The sequence below is a fragment of the Silene latifolia genome, chromosome 9 (assembly GCF_048544455.1).
Source record: "Silene latifolia isolate original U9 population chromosome 9, ASM4854445v1, whole genome shotgun sequence".
Taxonomy (NCBI): domain Eukaryota; kingdom Viridiplantae; phylum Streptophyta; class Magnoliopsida; order Caryophyllales; family Caryophyllaceae; genus Silene; species Silene latifolia.
The window spans coordinates 88352377-88369882 of record NC_133534.1 but is presented as its reverse complement, the minus strand read 5'-3'; the positions used below and the strand labels follow the sequence as shown (position 1 = coordinate 88369882).

Here is a 17506-nt window from a genome sequence, read left to right as displayed (position 1 = left end):
CTCATTTTATATCGTTACTTGCCCAAGGAAATCACACATTAGTTTCACCTCTTGATAATACAAATTAATAAACTCACTCATTATCTGCAAATCCACATCGCGACATGTCTCCATTAAGTTCACTATATACCACTCTTCTCAATTCCTCTAAAACGACCTTTCATTACATATATTCTTAACCCACACGATTCCTAACCATCTCCTTCCATATTTCTTTAAACATCTCAAGTTGCCACCATCCACATCTTTCCTTTCAATCTTTTCATTCTCACGTTCCTTAGACTCACATCATCCCTTGCCCATATTTACTTACTTTTACATTACTCAACACAAAATCATATCACTCTTCTCTTCTCACAAAACATGCTCCATGCCTTAAGAAGCCTTACCAATCCTTCTTTTCTTTTCCAATACCTATCACAACCGCATATAACTCATGTCCTCCCCACCAAACTCACACTCACCACAGGTGCCGCTCCTTACATCATAAGATTGGGTAACTTATGCATCAGGACCAATACATACGTAAAACAATGCATACAGAAGCAAAATAACACTTTTGAATTAAACATAATATGCAACGAAGTCAAAAGATAAGCATATGACCCAAAACAGGGGTCACTAGATCGAGTACAGGCCACTCGATCGAGTTAATGACTTATTCGATCGAGTAGGTGAAGGTCAGAGAAACGTATAACAAATTAACAGGGCTACTCGATCGAGTAACAAGAGGTTCACTCGATCGAGTAAGGGCCACTCGATCGAGTACCCTACGCATTTCTCAGCACTGTCCAGTTTTCGTAAAACGGTCATATCTCACTTACCAATCACATATTACTCGCATGTTTTTATTATATAACTTTACGTAAACAAAATCACAAATATATGACATCAAGTCTCCTATTCACATGTTACTAGCATAACAACACTATAAAATAACTTCCATCATATAACATGCTTAATCATAAATCATATTATCATGCAACAATTATTCATCGTTTTCCACCAATTATTCATGCTCTTACTCAAACTTTCAGCTATATAAACTCGTACAACCCTACCAACAACATATATATATATATATATATATATATATACATAACTCTATGTATAAATCAAACCAAACAAACTTTCTTTCCGTATTTCTATAATGCCATGTCGTAAAACAACTATCATGCTTTCAATCAATAATGTATAAAATCACTTCATTATCATCTTTCTCTACACATTCCCCATTCTACACATACATACATCCACCGATTCATACCACACTTTTCTACAAAGATACACAATTCACAAGATAAACACATAGCGATCCCGACTCATATCCCATGGTGACCGGTTCAAAATTGTAGGGCGAGTTCGCGACTTTAGGACGTCTCCCAAGCCTTTGCATTAGCTCCTACAACTTCTACCCCGGGTTCATTTTATTTTGACTCCCTATGTTCATTAGATTCATTGGTTACAGGTTTTAGTATCGTCGCTCTGATACCACTTTGTGACACCCCCATACTCCAAGTGCCTTACCAGGACCACTCAGGTATAGGAGCGTCACCATCTCGGTTACCCGAGGCAATGATAATCATCAGACAATAAAGAAACATACTTAAATAGTAAATAACGTTTAACGTGATTACATGCCAAAAACCAAAACTGATAAAGAGATACAAGTTCTCCAAAACTGTCTACTATCAAAAGACTATAAAACTATCAAGACACAGCGGAAGACTTCTAAACTGCATCGTGGTGACTCCTCCCAGTTATCCCATACGCATCAGCTCATACCTGCTCAATAACTGCTCACCACCCCGAATAGATCACCACAGTTTTTAAAACATTAAACGGGGTCAGTACTAATTACACAACACAAAGCCACAACCAACAAGTACACAAACAGCTCAACAACACAACAATCCTCCAAACTCCATAATAATTTCCACACAACTGACTACACACTAAAGTGTGTAGCCCTGCCAGAGTATCCATCGCAACAGATACTCCACACCGCCAGTGGGGGACCGCAGCCGTTCCCACCTAAGCCCCGCTCATCTTCATCGAGCGATAAACCCATGTTCATTAATGTGCACATCCCTTATGTGGCGGGTTCCACAGAAGGCGAATCAAGGGCGTGAAGCCACTCCCGCAAGTGACTCCACTCAGCCAGGGACGCACCCCGAAGATCACAGACAGTTAAACAGTAACCACAACATAAAATCAACAACCGTCTGAATCAATCAACAATATGAAATCACAACCGTCTGAATCAATCAACAATACGAAATCACAACCGTATGAATCAATCAACAATACGAAATCACAACCATCTGAATCAATTAACAATCACTAACTACAGCACAATCACCACACATTATGTAATTAATACCGAGTAGGGAAACCCTACCTGGAACGCAATCACATAATCAGACGATCTAGCAGCTATCTCAAAACCTCTCTTCTACGAACCCTCCTCCTATACAAACATTCATAGAATTACTACCTTGACCATACAATCATAAAACCCCCAAATCCCCAAATTAGGGTTTAACCAACTTTAACAAAACAGTATAAAAATTATATGTAAAGCTTACCCTCAACACAAGGATCACAACGGTGTAAAGAACGATGAAATCCGACACCTCTAGCTCCGGAATTTTCTAATAATGCGGCGAGGATGATTCAACGTAACTCCCAATCTTTTCTTGAAGGTTTTTAGGTTGTAAAAGTGTTTTGAGAAAAGTGACGAAAGCCTTATATACCATTCCCGCATTATTAACAAAACCCGTAAAACCACTTACTCGATCGAGTACCCAACTTACTCGATCGAGTACCCTACAGGCAGACTACTGTTTTGCGTCAAAAACTACTTACTCGACAGAGTAAGCCCCACTCGATAGAGTAGCCAAAGACTCATAAAACCGTAGTATTACACTTACAAAGCTGAGGTTTTATGCGATGTAGTCCTTATGGATGCTTGTCATATTATTTTAGGGAGACCTTGACAATTTGATAGAGATGTGACACATAAAGGTCGGAGCAATGAATATCTTCTCTTATCTAATGGAAAGAAAATCGTCTTGAGGCCTATGTCGTCCGAAGCAGTTCGTAATATGCAATATGGTCGTGACAAAAGACCGGGTCTAACAATGTTTGCTATGAAAGATGAACTTGAACAAGAGCTAAACAAGGAGGAGTTAAAAGACGGCAGCAATAATTCTTCCCTGGATTTAAATCGTCCTCCAATATTTGACAATTATGGTGATGAGGAAACAATTGATACCCTTGATTGTGAGGTTACAAAGTCTATGGATTTTGATGAGAATGGTTATCAAAAAGAAATAAATTTTGATAAGGTTGATTGTAATAAAGAAGAGCAAAAAGAAATTGTTGAAGAATCGACATTGGTGTTTAATTCAATTCGTAGCAATCTAATTCATGTCAAACCAATGTTGATGAAGGGCAAATATAAATCTCCATTGGATTCGTATATAGATGAGTTCTTGTATGGTGATAGAAATTATGGTGCTAATTTCTTTACTTGGGTGTTGGTGAGGAAATTTAACGATAATAAAGAGTGTAGATTGAAATTTATTTCAAATAATTTCGTGCATGAAGGGTGGAAGGTTGGATGGCAAGAACATGAAGAGCACGAGAAGAACAGGTTGAAAAGTCGATCTCATGAGAAAAAAGACGAATGAGTTTGATGTTTGTATCGAAGATGATGAGCTAAAAGATGATTCTAGTTCATTGCTAAAGTTCAACATCGATTTTGCATTTAAATTTGTAAGGTTCATATTTGATCCCAGAGTATTGAAACATCATGAATTGACGACAATTTCTTTGAAAGGGGGAGGGGATGATACGAATTTGATGTAAGGATTAGACTAAATAAACAGTCTCCACCACGACTGTTCAGTCAGAAGGCAGTTTCAGCAGCTGTTTCAATCGGTTACTTGGCACCCTAGGAAGAGGTGTTGAGACTTCTTTCCTAAAAGAAGTCATATCCTAGTTGAATTAGTTTTATTATTTCCTAGAAGTATAAGTTATTTATTTCCTAGTTGTGTTAGAAGTTCTAGTTTCCTAAATCTAAGTTTATTCGGTTTAGGGAAGTGTCCAAGTTTCCATTTCCGGATTATGTCGGTTATTATTTTCCTATTTCCTTTTAGGCAAGTATTTCCTATATCTTTAAGGAGTGTGTAATAAAGCAATCAGAATTGTCATAGGAGTCATAATCTACATGAGTAGATCTAAGAGATCGGTTTAAGAAAACTTGTTTCCTTAATCGGTTTAGGAGTCTTTCTAGTTAGCTATAAATAGGAGCCTTGGATTCTTATTTTTATCATGAATGAATGAATTTAAGTTTGATAAACAACAATTGCAGCTCTTGTGTCTACAATTGTGCAACCGGTTCGACGCGTTTCGATTCAAAATCGTTATTGTTTGACGCGTTTTCAAGCATTAACACGAGTAGCAATCAATATAGGTCTTGGTCGTTCTCACCATTATTCGTTCTATAGGTCTAGATCGAATAAATATCCTATTGATTCGATTTCTTCACAACTTCGAGGCAAATATCCTTTGTTACTTTGTTTCGTTTATAAAATAAATAAATAAAAAACACATAAAAATTACCAGATCCGAAATCATTAACATACAGTTCCCAAGACTGTTATTTTCAACAAATTCGTACCAGAAACTTAAACACACAGATCGTCCAACTGTTCAATCTGAAAGTTTCCGCTGCAACCCTACGAATCTTATTCATTCGAGTAATTTTTGTATCATTTACAATGGAACATTTCCTACAGCTTCTCTCACACAAAAGGAATTGTAAAATTAATATGCACTCAACATTTCCTACAGCTTCTCTCACACAAACGAATTGTAAAATTAATATTCACTCCCCAGAATATGGAATAAAGAAAACATATAACTTGAACAACGTCGTAAGTAATAAGTTTATCAACCACTAGCAGAACGGCGTAAAAGTACAAGTATTTCTGAGGAACTACCACGTCTTTTACCAATTTATATGGACAGTCTTTACTCTTAAAGAGGAATTACTACATATTTTACCTGTTTATTTATATACAATGTCTCCACTCAAAGAGTGAGCTTACCTAAGTTCTTTGCAGTTTTAGACATCCCATGGCTTGACTCCTTTTCTTCTTGCTCATCACTAGGAAGAGCCCTATAACTGGAAGATGCCTCTTCTGCACCTGACGTTCCCGGTCTCTCAGTCAAGAACTGCTCCCAAAATACGTCATTGACACGAGGTGGTCCAGCTGGCATTGTATCCTTGTTATTTTTCACAGTACTATTAAGGGGATTATTCTCCTTTAAAGATGACCTAATTTCATCTCTACTTTCTCCACTGGAATAGGGTCTCATCTCAATGGCCCCACCAACATCCACGTCCATTTGGGTTTGGGTTACTCGTCCTGAAGAAGCATTTTGATCGACTTGGATTGAAGATGACGCCAAGGAAAGATTCAATTGGCAACAAATATGCCCTTCACCTTCTTCTGAAAGCACGATGCTTGGTTGCAAAGACGGTAACTCTTTGGTTCCAAATTTGTCGGACAATGATGTATCCATCTTAAATGCCAGGCATGTTTCAGGCTCTGAGGGTGGTAATGTCTCTGTGGCGAAAGGAAGAGTGTTCATTTCCATTTCGGCATCATCCAATTCTACTGCCAGTGATTTCCTTGGGGGACTTGCCCAGTCTTCATTAGAGCTATGTGTGCTATTTGAGACCAAATTTATATTTGAAACTGCTGTTGACAACTCCAACTTGAGTTTATTAGACATATCTTGCTGGTAAACAGTTGAAACATCATGTTTACCATGGCTTTGATTGTCTGGCAAATAATTCTCGGGAACTGGCAGGATGTTATCAGCTTGAGGCAATCGTCTTTTTTTGTTATATGCCGAGAGGTCCATTGCTTCTATCTTCTGAGAAAGATGTTCAACAAAAGCAGGATTTTGGACTGACTTGTGCAAGAGGGTTAGCAAGTTTTCTTGTCTTTGGTCCATACCCGATAACCGTTGTCTAATATCTTCAAGGTGTGACTTTACTAAACATTCCCGCATCCTAAAACTTGATACCTTGGCATCCAACTCGTTTTTTTCACGCGTGAGCTTTTCTATCTCTTCCTCAAATGCTGCTCTTTCGGGATCAGGTGGCGGATGACTGTGGCTGTGGATAGGCTTTCTGCGATGGATATTCTTCAAAAGATGTTTTTTATCTTTCACAAATTCCTCGTTTTGGAACTCCCATCTCTCGGGATCTATCTTGTGAAATCCCTGTCAAAACACAAATTCTCTCTTTAATACATCTGTATGGTTAATTTAACCTATAGCAGAGCAGAGACCAGGCTAATTTCAGCCATCTGGTAACTTGAATGTCGACACCATTCACCGAATAGAGAAATTTTACACACACACACACACACAGAGAATCATCTCTCAGGGTCTATCTTGTGTCACAGGCGTACACCCAGACGCACAGGCATAAAAATAATCTCAAAAATCGAAATGACCAGAAAACTCGACATATTATTAACAGTGAGATGCCATTTCGCAATTCACTGGTCCACTTATTAAAAGGGTGGTGGTAAGTAAGTCAGCCACTAACAACTCCCATGACAAATTACATTTTAATTATTTGAGTAAACAATATTAAAAATTAAGACCCTTAATCAAGAAAGAAACACAGTAAAAGTAGCCCATCATAAAAATTGCGACCTTAAATCACAGCGAAAAGATTACGAACTAGTAGTCCATATTTGAGAAGAAATTAGATGTAGCAGGATATAAAATGAAAGTCATTTATAAAACAAAGGCACTATTATTGATTGATGAGAATATAACAAATTACTCCCTCCGTTCCCGGTCATTTGATTAACTTTTCCATTTTTTGGTGTCAAAGTCAATTGTTTACCTTTCGATTTCGGTAATGCCTTTGTTGGGCAATTTGATCATCCAAACTCTCCTCTTTCCTTGGTCCGCAAAGGTAAGCAAATAAGGGGGGACGGAGGGAGTACTAAACATTGAATTGAAAGCATAGTTGTTGGATCTTGTTATTACATGAAGCATCTCTAGTTTGATTGAAATAAGCAAGTGGGTGGTAGTTCCAGAGCTAATCTGAGAATTAAGATCCATACAAAACATGTAAAGAGAGACAGACATACATACATACGTGTTGAGCTGGCGAATGAAGCTGGAGAAGTTGTTATGCTTAAAATAAGTAGGGAGCAATAGCCTAGCGAATTCGAGGGGATTCCAAACAATGAAACTATTGTTAGAGGAGCTCCAAGATACGATCTCGTCAGTACTAGAGTCGTCAACCATTTCGTATGTTTTTAACAAGAATGGTGCTGGTCCGCCACCGCTTCCCCCTCCGCCTCCTCCTCCTCCTGTGTTGTTTGTGATTGAGATAGATGGCATTAGGTCCATCGATGTAATATGCCTGCTGCTGCTGCTTGATGCTTTGATGCGCTCTCTATCTATTTCAATCTTCAAGCCGTCGGGATTGACGACTCTTTATTAGTCTCATTTTCAACGGTTTCGGATTCAATCCGGGTTTGCATGTTGTTCGGGTTTAATCAATTCGATTCTGTTAGCCCTAAAGTTTGTTAAAATACTAAATCTATATCTATCTATATTAATAAATGAAGCTTTTTTCGAGCGATTACAAAGAATCCAACCTTAGCAAATGACTTTCGAGACTTCCGAGTTTGACGAAATTGTAAAAATTAATAAGATAATATTAATAAGATAATATTACACTTGCCGTACATGAAATCAATCAATATAGCTCGAGAATTGCTGATTGAATCAAACTCCATTAATTTATACGAATAATAATATTACGTGGTGATTAAAACTTAGAAGACAGTGGGAAGGAGTCTAATGTCTAACATGATTGTAATCATATACGGAGTATATGCACTAACGCACAATTGTACATTTAACCAAACTCCTACACTAATGCAAACACTATATTTCATGGTTGGATATAAATATAGTTTACAACCTCCTCATGTTTTTAATATGCGATTTTTTGAGGATCCCCCTCCCTTTTCCCTTATGACCTATAACTTTTAATGTATCTTCTTATGGTCTTGCTTGCTAAATTATGACCGCGGTTTATTTACTTTCGTGCAGTGCAATATGATCAATACTCTACGAGATTTGCAAATTTGCATACATGAGGACCGAGGTACCACATTTTTTGTATTTATAATTTCACTAGAATTTATTTGTAAGACTAATTTTTCCATCATCTCAGACATTGAATCATTATACACAAAAGATTATTTCTGGTTTTTAGTTTAATTTGCCTACATATTGATGGCTTTGCGGTATACATGAAGATTGATCACGACAAACTAGCACGTAAGCTTTTCTTTGCGGTGATTGCCTATACTCAAGGGATTAACCTTTCTTAATTAAGTCTTCTAAATAAGTTTATGTACATTATATCGTATTCGGTTTTCATACGAGTAGTGTGTATTTTTCTATTCGGTGGTGCTTTTATAGACATTAACTTTGTTTGATGATCCTAATTTGTGTTTACCGTATGTAATAGTTTTATTTTTTATATTTTTCATGTTAATTGATTTGAATTTGATGATTGTCATGTTCATTAGGACTACATCAAAATTTTGCCGACAATTTTTTTTGTTGGCTTTTGCTTATATGAATAGGTTGAAGTAGGTATAGAGGTTGGGGTAATGAATCAAAAAACTTACTAAACGATTGTGGTTAGTCAAAGCTTTATTTCTTTAATTTGATGATTAGGCAATTTATACCTTTCAAATATAAAATGGTTGAGCGAGAATTCTAATATCATAAGCATACTTATTGTTATGGTAAATGTTTAAATTGTAGGGTTCGTATCTCAAGCTTCTAATATCGACTATCTGTTTCAAGAATTCCATTTAATTATCTATTATTCAATTTGTTATTTACTCTATACATTGTATTTTGTATGTATTCTTGAGCTTACATAATATGGATTTACAACTTTGTTCTATTGGTAGGAGGTGCCTATTCATATAATACTAATAAATGAGTTTTCTTTTTACACAATGAGACCGTTTTATAGGGTGAGACCGTTTTACGAAATAACAACGGTAGTTTCTCAGGATTGACTATTATAAATGCAATGTTAATCTCTCCGCAACAATCATTTATTTATTGGTTTGCTTTTGTATGGTGTAAAACACAGTTTTATATATACGGTATATTATATATACTGTAGTTAGTTGCAAGATGAAACTTGGAATCAATGTTGACCTTGATCGTGTAAGATGCTTAATACAAGCAATGGGGAAAATAGTTAGTCTTTGAAACATTCAATATGATACGCACAATAAATAAATGGTTTAATGCTAAAATAGTGGATTAACCATGATTTTGAGAAATGTTTGAGATATGGATTATTACATATAAGATAAAGTATCAATTGTACGTGGTTAATTATACAACAAGAATAATATTTTATCAAGGGTAAGGGACTTAAAAAGATTATACGTGTTATAAAATCAATGATTCAAGAAGAGGGCCATACCTCATACATAGACCTGTCAAACGGGTTTGGTGGGTCGGGTCTCGGATCGGGTCAGAAGACGGTTCGGGTATTCGGGTCGGGTCAGATATGGGTCGGCTTATACGGGTCACGGGCCGAGTTAGGGTCAGAATACGGGTCAAGAAATAATTTTTAACGTCTTTTTTAACCGATTTTTTTAATTTAAAAAATATTTTTTTAAAAAGTAAAATATATTTAAAATTATTATTTTAATCATATTCATCATATACAATAATTATATTGATATAATTATTAAAATAAAGTTTTTTTAATAATTATTTTATTATTAAATATTATAAAAGTTATATAAAATTGACTTTTTATTGACTTTTTAATTTTAAGTAATAAAAAAATAATTTTTTAACAATATTTTCAAATATAATATATAAATATCAATATTTTTAATAAAATTCATGATTTTCCCTTGACCCAACGGGTCGACCCGTTCGGGTTGGGTCTCAACCATAAAATAACGGGTCATTTCGGGTTCAGGTCAAACGGGTCGCGGGTTGAAAAAACCGGGTTTGTAACCCTAAAAAAACGGGTCGGGCGGGTCGAGTTTTGACAGGTCTACACGTCATGCATGTGTTATGTGTAATAGGTAAAAAGATGACGTCGAGTAGTGAGAAGTCCAACGAATGATTCCTTTTTTTGATTTCGGGTGGAAATTTTAGTACTAACACTTTCTCAAATTCTTCAATGAATATGGTGGATAAGTCTACTTAAAATTCAAAACTTTAGGTTTGTATCTTCATGTTTTTTAGCGGTCCAATGTTCGAGCTCTAGCTCTCTACGACTTAGAATAGAACACCGCACAAATGAAATAACACATATTTCGAGAGTAGGTCTTGTGAGAGACGGTCTCTCAATAAACTTATTGAAAGACTAAATACAAATTGATAGAAAAAGGGTACAAAAAGTAGTGAAATAGGTATGTATGCCATAGATAGAGGTACTAATAAAAATGGTTACAATATATGATAAAATAGGTACGATTATTATGAAAATATGTACCAGATAAAAGAGACATTTTGAGTCATGAACAATAATAAAAGGGGTACGAAAGTACAAAAAGGGGTACGACAGAAGTGGTCTCTCAATAAGTTATTGAGAGACAGTCTCTCCAAAGTTTTAGTGTTCGATCATACAGACATTTTCAGTTATTACAGTATATACAAATATACAATAGAGCATTAAATATAGGCTCGTGCATCGCACGGGCATTAAATCTAGTATATATATAAAAGAGAGTTTTTTCGAGCGATTTTAGAGCGTCCACATCATCAAAAATTAATTTTGGAAAGTTTCATAAATAATATTTTCTACATAAAAAATAAAGTGGAGAATCTTTTAACTATTATAATATGTATATTTCCTATTTTATATTCATGAGAAGTTTCTAATTTTTGTATAAAAACTGACATTTCATTTGGCAAAAAAATGTTGTTATAAAAATTATGAAAATAATATAATTAGATTTGTGGTAAAAAATGCTTTCATTAGAGTATATATTTCATATGATTTGCACATACGAGTATTAAAGATGGTGTATTTCTTAATATGTTATATGTCTCACATTGAAAAACAATGTTAGTGTGGTGATTATAATACGTATAAATTATAGAATTGTCTCACATCGAAATTTTAACATAAGGTGGGTGATCCTATGATTATAAATATGAGTCATCATTGGAACCTATATACCAACCAAAAACCTTTTGAGTCTCTTAAGTATAGTTTTGGAGAGCTCTTAAGAGTTTATATCATTATCTTCACAGTATGATATATACATATTTTTTCTATATTATGTATTATATTCAAGTGTTGTTTATAATATTTATATAAAAACTTATACATCTCATTTGCAAGTATTTTAAAAAAAACGTACGAATATTAATAAATAGTGCTCCCTCCATTCAAGACCAAATACAACATTTTCATTTACACACTTGCCAAGACACAAATTACAACGTAAACATCTTTAAGTTTACATTATAAAAAATTTAAAATTTTGATATCTCATTGTACTTTATAGGTGAATCAAATAAGAACCCACATGACCATATTTTGTCTTACATATTGCAAGGAATCGTAAAAATTCGATTTGTTCATGAATAGTGTAAAAAAAGGAATGTTGTATTTGGTCTTGAATCGAGGGCGTATAGTATTTGCTCATTATTATTAACCTGGATTAGATATCGAATTATGTGCGAAAAAGATGGTGTATTTCTAAGTATGTTATTTGTCCCACATTGAAAAATATGTTGGTGTGGTGAATATATTACGTATAAATAATAAAATTGTCCCACATCGAAAGTTTAGCATAAGGTAAGTGATCATATCATTATAAATAGAAGGCGTCCTTAGAACCTAAATACCAACCAAAAACCTTCTGAGTCTCTTAAGCATTGTCTTGGAGAGCTCTTAAAAGTTTATATCATTATCTCCACGATATGATATATATATATTTTTTATATTATGTCCAAGTGATGTTTATAATTTTTATATAAAAACTTATACATCTCATTTAGCAAAAAAGTAACATATTTTTTTTTTTTTGAAAAATTATATAATTATATTCGTGGTAAATAAATGTAAGCATTAGAATATAATATCATATTATTTGTACATATTTTAATTATGATAAGAAGTTACAAAAAAAATTGTACTATACGAATATTAATAAATAGTATAGTATTTATTTATTATTACGGAGTATTAAACTGGGTTAGATGTCGAATTAGGTGCGAAAAAATGGTGTATTGCTAAGTATATTGTTTGTCCCACATTGAAAAATAATGCAGGTCCGTAAATATACTACATATAAATAGTTGAATTGTCCCACATTAGAAGATTATCATGACGTGAGGTATCATATGATTATAAATATGAGTCATATTTAAAACTTAGGGGTATCAACCCAAAATCTTTTGAATCGCTTAAAAAATATCTTAGAGAGTTCTTATAAGAGTTTGTATTAACGACAAACCTTAGTTACAACAATACCATACAAATATTAATCACATAGATATTTTAAAAGCGATTATATATTAGGAATTTTTGATAACTTATACCTTGAATAACTCATTTTTTCAAATCTTATATCTAAGATAACATTCGTTAAAATCTTATACCTAAAATAACATTTTCTTTCAAATTTGATACCAAATCTTAAAAAAAGCCCTAAATTGACGAAGTTGCCTTACTAATTTGAGGGTTTTTAGTGGTGGTAATTGTGGATGTGTGAGTTAATAGGTGGGAGGAAGAATGATGATGTTTTATTAATAAGGACAGGATCGTCAATTAAGGGCTTTTTTTTTTTAGATTTGGTATTAAGTTTGGAAGAAAATGTAATTTTAGGTATAAGATTTTAAAGAAAGTTATCTTAGATTCTTAGGTATAAGATTTGAAAAAGTGAGTTATTCAAGTTATAAGTTATCTAAAAACCCTATATATTACTATATTAGTGATATTATAATGTTTATTTTAAGACAATCGATAGTATAATAACTTTACTTAAGACAAAATCATAATTAAAAAATAAAATGGGTGCTAAATATACATAAATTGGTTATTAATGTGTCATATAATGATAATCTCTGCACTAAAATGAAAATTTATGAATTATAATACAATCAAGTATTGCATAAAAAGATCTTGAATACACAAACAAATCAATAATGAGCTTTTGTACTTTGATAAATAGTAGAATTAAATCTTTTTAACTTTCAAATATAGGTAATTGTTATGCCTCATTATATTTGAGTAACTAAAATACATCATAATTTTTAACCATTAATCAAAATCGCACCAGGAAAAGAAAATATTTTGCATTTGTTTATACATTTTATTGCTCCCTCAATTACATCTTAAAAGTCGTGTTAGGAAAAAAATGTAATTTAAATCATATCATTTGTAGATATTTTAGTTATAACAAAAAATGGAAAAAAAAAATGTACGAATATAAATAGATAGTATAATATTTTCTCATTATTAAATCGGGTTGGATATCTTAATAGGTGCAAAAAAGATGGTGTTCTTTTTCGTGTGTTATTTGTCCCACATTGAAAAATAATGTAGGTGTAGTAAATATAATACATATAAATAATTGAATTGTCCCACATCAGAAAATTATCATAAGGTAGGGTGATCTTAAAAATTAATTTAGGAAAATATCATAAATAATATTTTTTTGAAGTAAAAAATAAAGTGGAGAATCTTTTAATTATTATAATATTTATTTCCTATATTATATTCAAGTGATGTTTCTATTTTTTATATAAAAAATTTACATTTCATTTGGCAAAAAAATATCGTTAAGAAAATTATGAAAATAACATAATTTGATTCGTGGTAAAAATGATATCATTAGCGTATAGATTTCATATAATTTGTACATATATAAAATTGTGTGCTTCTTAGTATGTTATATGTCCACATTGAAAAATAATGTAGGATTATATAAAAATAATAGAATTGTCCCACATCGAAAGATTAACATAAGATGTAGTGGTCTTATGATTATAAATATGAGGCATCCTTGGAACTTAGGTATCAACCTAACATATTTTGCGTCTCTTAAATAAGATGTTTAGACTTTTGATCATATCTAAATAAATGATTAGACATAAGATATAAATATTAAGACCTTATAACAAATTTTTTTTACTAAGTTAATTACCCCGTTGCAACGCACGGGCATCCAAACTAGTTGTTAATAGTAAGTAGTTTAGATCTCGCGCAATGAATGCTCGTCATTTATAGAGTTACTAATATAGACCCCGTGCAATATATGCACGGTATTTATAAAGTCAGGCCCGTCTAACCCATAGCGCTCTATGTGCATTGGCAGTGGGCCTCAAATTTTTGGGGCCCAAATCTTCAAATTACCCATATGATTGATAAAAAACAAAAAAAAAATTAAAGTCAACAAGAAGCATGCGATAGACGACTATTCCAATCCTCATTACTCAACTATTTATTTCCCTAAATATTGAGTAAATAATTTCCTTCCCAAAATAATTGAATTTGCTCTTCATTCACTCCATAAACCTATTTAATATTTCTTTTATAATCTTTAGAAATGATTAATCCAAACCAATTTTTCACAAATGATTTCAAATTTATAATTTATAATTAGGGAAATTAGAATCAAAACTTTTCATTACAATCGGTTCAAATTATTTAACAAAAATCTCATATTTACACTTAATTTTCAAAGAGATCGAAATAGATAACATTTCTTCTTAATTTTACTGAATTATTTTGTTATGGGTGATAAATTGATAATGTCGATTTCTTGTGAATGAATTGTTTTTTTTTGGGTCTAAAAGTTAATGCATTGCAGCTAGTGTAGGAAGGATAAAGCGTCAGAGGTCAAGGGGATTTGTTTTATCAGTTTTTAGTTCACGGACAGTCGCGGTGACAGTTTTGTTCTTGAATAGGTTTTCAAATAATTTATAGTTTGCGTTAATTATTTTATATAAACTTCTTTAATTTTGTAAATTTTAGGCCTCACTTTTTTTTGGCACCGGGCCTCCACTTTTTTTGAGACGGCCCTGTATAAAGTTTTACTTTTAGTGTATTACATATAGAATTTAATTTGACAATTCACTTATTTTTCATGTTTCTCCTTAATATATTTTGATTAGAGAAATAAATAAAAAATTAAATCGTAAGAAGTAATAAAATGCGTATTTTTTTTTTTACCGAGAAGTTAATGTTGTTAATTTACAAATATTTACTAATAACATATTTTTTAGCTGCAAATTTTCATCATAAAAAGTCAATGAATTTTAATAAATATTTTCTAATACCATATATTTAAGCCGCAACTTCTTATCATAAAAAGTAAATAATTTTTTATCAATAAGTTCTTTAAAAAAAAAAAGAATTTCCTTATCCTAAAAAGATCGGAGATAAATTTGTGTAGAATGTGAAATATTAAATGTTATAAATATTTAAATACAAAAGATTATATCCATTTATAACTTATCATGTCCCCATCTATAGTATATGCTAAAAATACAAACCACTATTAGAGGAAATATGTTTTAGGCGGGAAAAGTTGGAGTTTCGCCTATTCATTTAGTAAATAGAGGATTAGTGAAAATTGTTGATTACATCCTTTTAAAAATTAATTTTCGAAAATTACAGCCTTATATAATTTTGTAAATTACAGCCATAATATCACTTTTCTTTAAAAAGTGACCCACGATGACGTTTCCGATGAATTTTGTCAAAATGTGACCAATATACCCTTGCCTATTTGTTTGACTATTTATCCAGATCATTTCACTTTACCTATTATTTACCTCTCATTTAACTCTAAGCCCTCTCATCTTCCTCCACACTATTCTCCAAAATTTCCCCAAATTTTTCCTTAATTTCTAGTTTAATTCATTCCCCATTGTCAAGTAACGGCTACAGATCACGAGCGACAAAGTTGTGTCATCGTCTAACGGTTCTATTTCGAAGAGTAAGTATTCATACACCGTATTTTCTCTTAAATTTATCTTCATTTTGTTGTTGTTGGTAGTGTTAATGCAAATTTGATATTGTCCCCCAATTTGTTGTTTTTCAATTGATTGAATCGAATTTTAAGGTTTATGTCTAAAAAAAACTTTTTGGTCTTAATTTCGTTTTTTTTTGTTGAAATGTAAGTGATATTATACACTCCACCATTAAAATTGAGATATTTCAGAAAAAAACATTCTCTAGACCTTAGCTTACATAAGAACCCGTTGCTTACACCATTGCTTATCAACTCGTTTCAGCTTCCCCTTAGAAATAGTCATTAATCTCAGTTTACTCTCCCTCTGAATACATTTAACCTGAATGACAGGTTGCATTACATAACCTTCAAGTCTGCAAACATTCCTTGCATTCCAAATGTTATAGTGCAGGGCCACAATCAAAGAGATAAGTACCAGCCTGACAAAATCAGAACAACCTCTTTTCCTTAGCATCTTTTCAGGATGTGTCACCCCCTTAAACTGAGATGGAACATCTAACCACTGATACAAATCTTGGTAGCATCTCTCAACATATATACATTCATGAAAAAGATGCTGGTGAGTCTCATTATTATCCCCACAAAGGAAACATAAGGATTGTTGAGTAATCCCAAACGTGCCAAGCCTCTTAAGGGTGAGAAGCCTACCATGTTGAATGATCCATTGATTGAAGTTGTGCCTACTTAGATTGTACCGATTCCAGACACTCCTTTGCCATTGAACATGAGAGTAGTTCTGTTCTAGCCAAGAATATCCTTTTGATATTGAGTACTCATCATCACCAATCATCCACTTCCCTTGGATAATAGCCGGTTTAATCTTCGTTTTTATCTCACAAATTTTCCTCCATGCCTATGAACTTGGATTAGTTGGCTTATAATCCATCCATACACTGCCTTTCAAATAAATCTTGTCAATCCATTGCATCCAAAGGTGGTCCTTCTTTTTTGCAATCCAGCACATCAGTTTCCCAACAGCCGCCATATTCCAAATTTTTATATCTAGCAAGCCCAAACCTCCAAATTCCTTTCCCTTATATAGCACATTCCAAGTAACCAGAGGAGCTTTAGTGTAAACCTCTCCTCCTTCCCATAAAAAAGTTCTGCACAGAGCTAGGATCCTGTCCATTACTCCTACATGCAGTACAAAAAGTTTGAGACCAGTAGTTGTGTATTGTGGCCAAGACTGCCTTAACCAAAACTCGCCTTCCTGAATAGGAGATTTTCTTTTTGTTCCATCCCGTGATCCTCTTCACCATTTTATCAAGTAAGATATTGCAGTCAGCTTTTGATAATCTTTTGTGAGAAATGTTCACTCCCAAGTATTTAAAAGGTTAAGTACCTTTTTTGAACCCATTAGGTGCAATTATTGCTGCTTCATTATCAGGATCAATGCCATT

General features: G+C 33.1%; 2 protein-coding genes across 2 annotated transcripts; both read right to left on the bottom strand.

Annotated features, from left to right (window-relative positions):
- Positions 1 to 4944: 4944 nt before the first annotated feature.
- LOC141599960 (heat stress transcription factor A-5) lies at positions 4945 to 7606 on the bottom strand. The gene is made up of 2 exons (XM_074420105.1): positions 7195 to 7606; positions 4945 to 6303 (listed from the first exon to the last, which is right to left on the bottom strand). The coding sequence occupies exons 1-2, from the start codon at positions 7453 to 7455 to the stop codon at positions 5101 to 5103; spliced, it is 1464 nt and encodes a 487-aa protein (XP_074276206.1). The 5' UTR covers positions 7456 to 7606; the 3' UTR covers positions 4945 to 5100.
- Positions 7607 to 16320: 8714 nt separating this feature from the next.
- LOC141601314 (uncharacterized) lies at positions 16321 to 16896 on the bottom strand. The gene has a single exon (XM_074421584.1). The coding sequence runs from the start codon at positions 16894 to 16896 to the stop codon at positions 16321 to 16323; it is 576 nt and encodes a 191-aa protein (XP_074277685.1).
- Positions 16897 to 17506: the final 610 nt, after the last annotated feature.

Excerpts from the sequence above, each read along its gene's own strand:
- LOC141599960 (XM_074420105.1), bottom strand. The coding sequence starts at position 7,455 with ATGGACCTAATGCCATCTATCTCAATCACAAACAACACAGGAGGAGGA. Across the intron at positions 6,304-7,194 it reads TTCGCCAGCTCAACACGTAT|GGATTTCACAAGATAGATCC; the intron begins GTATGTATGTCT and ends GTGTTTTGACAG.
- LOC141601314 (XM_074421584.1), bottom strand. The coding sequence starts at position 16,896 with ATGATTGGTGATGATGAGTACTCAATATCAAAAGGATATTCTTGGCTA.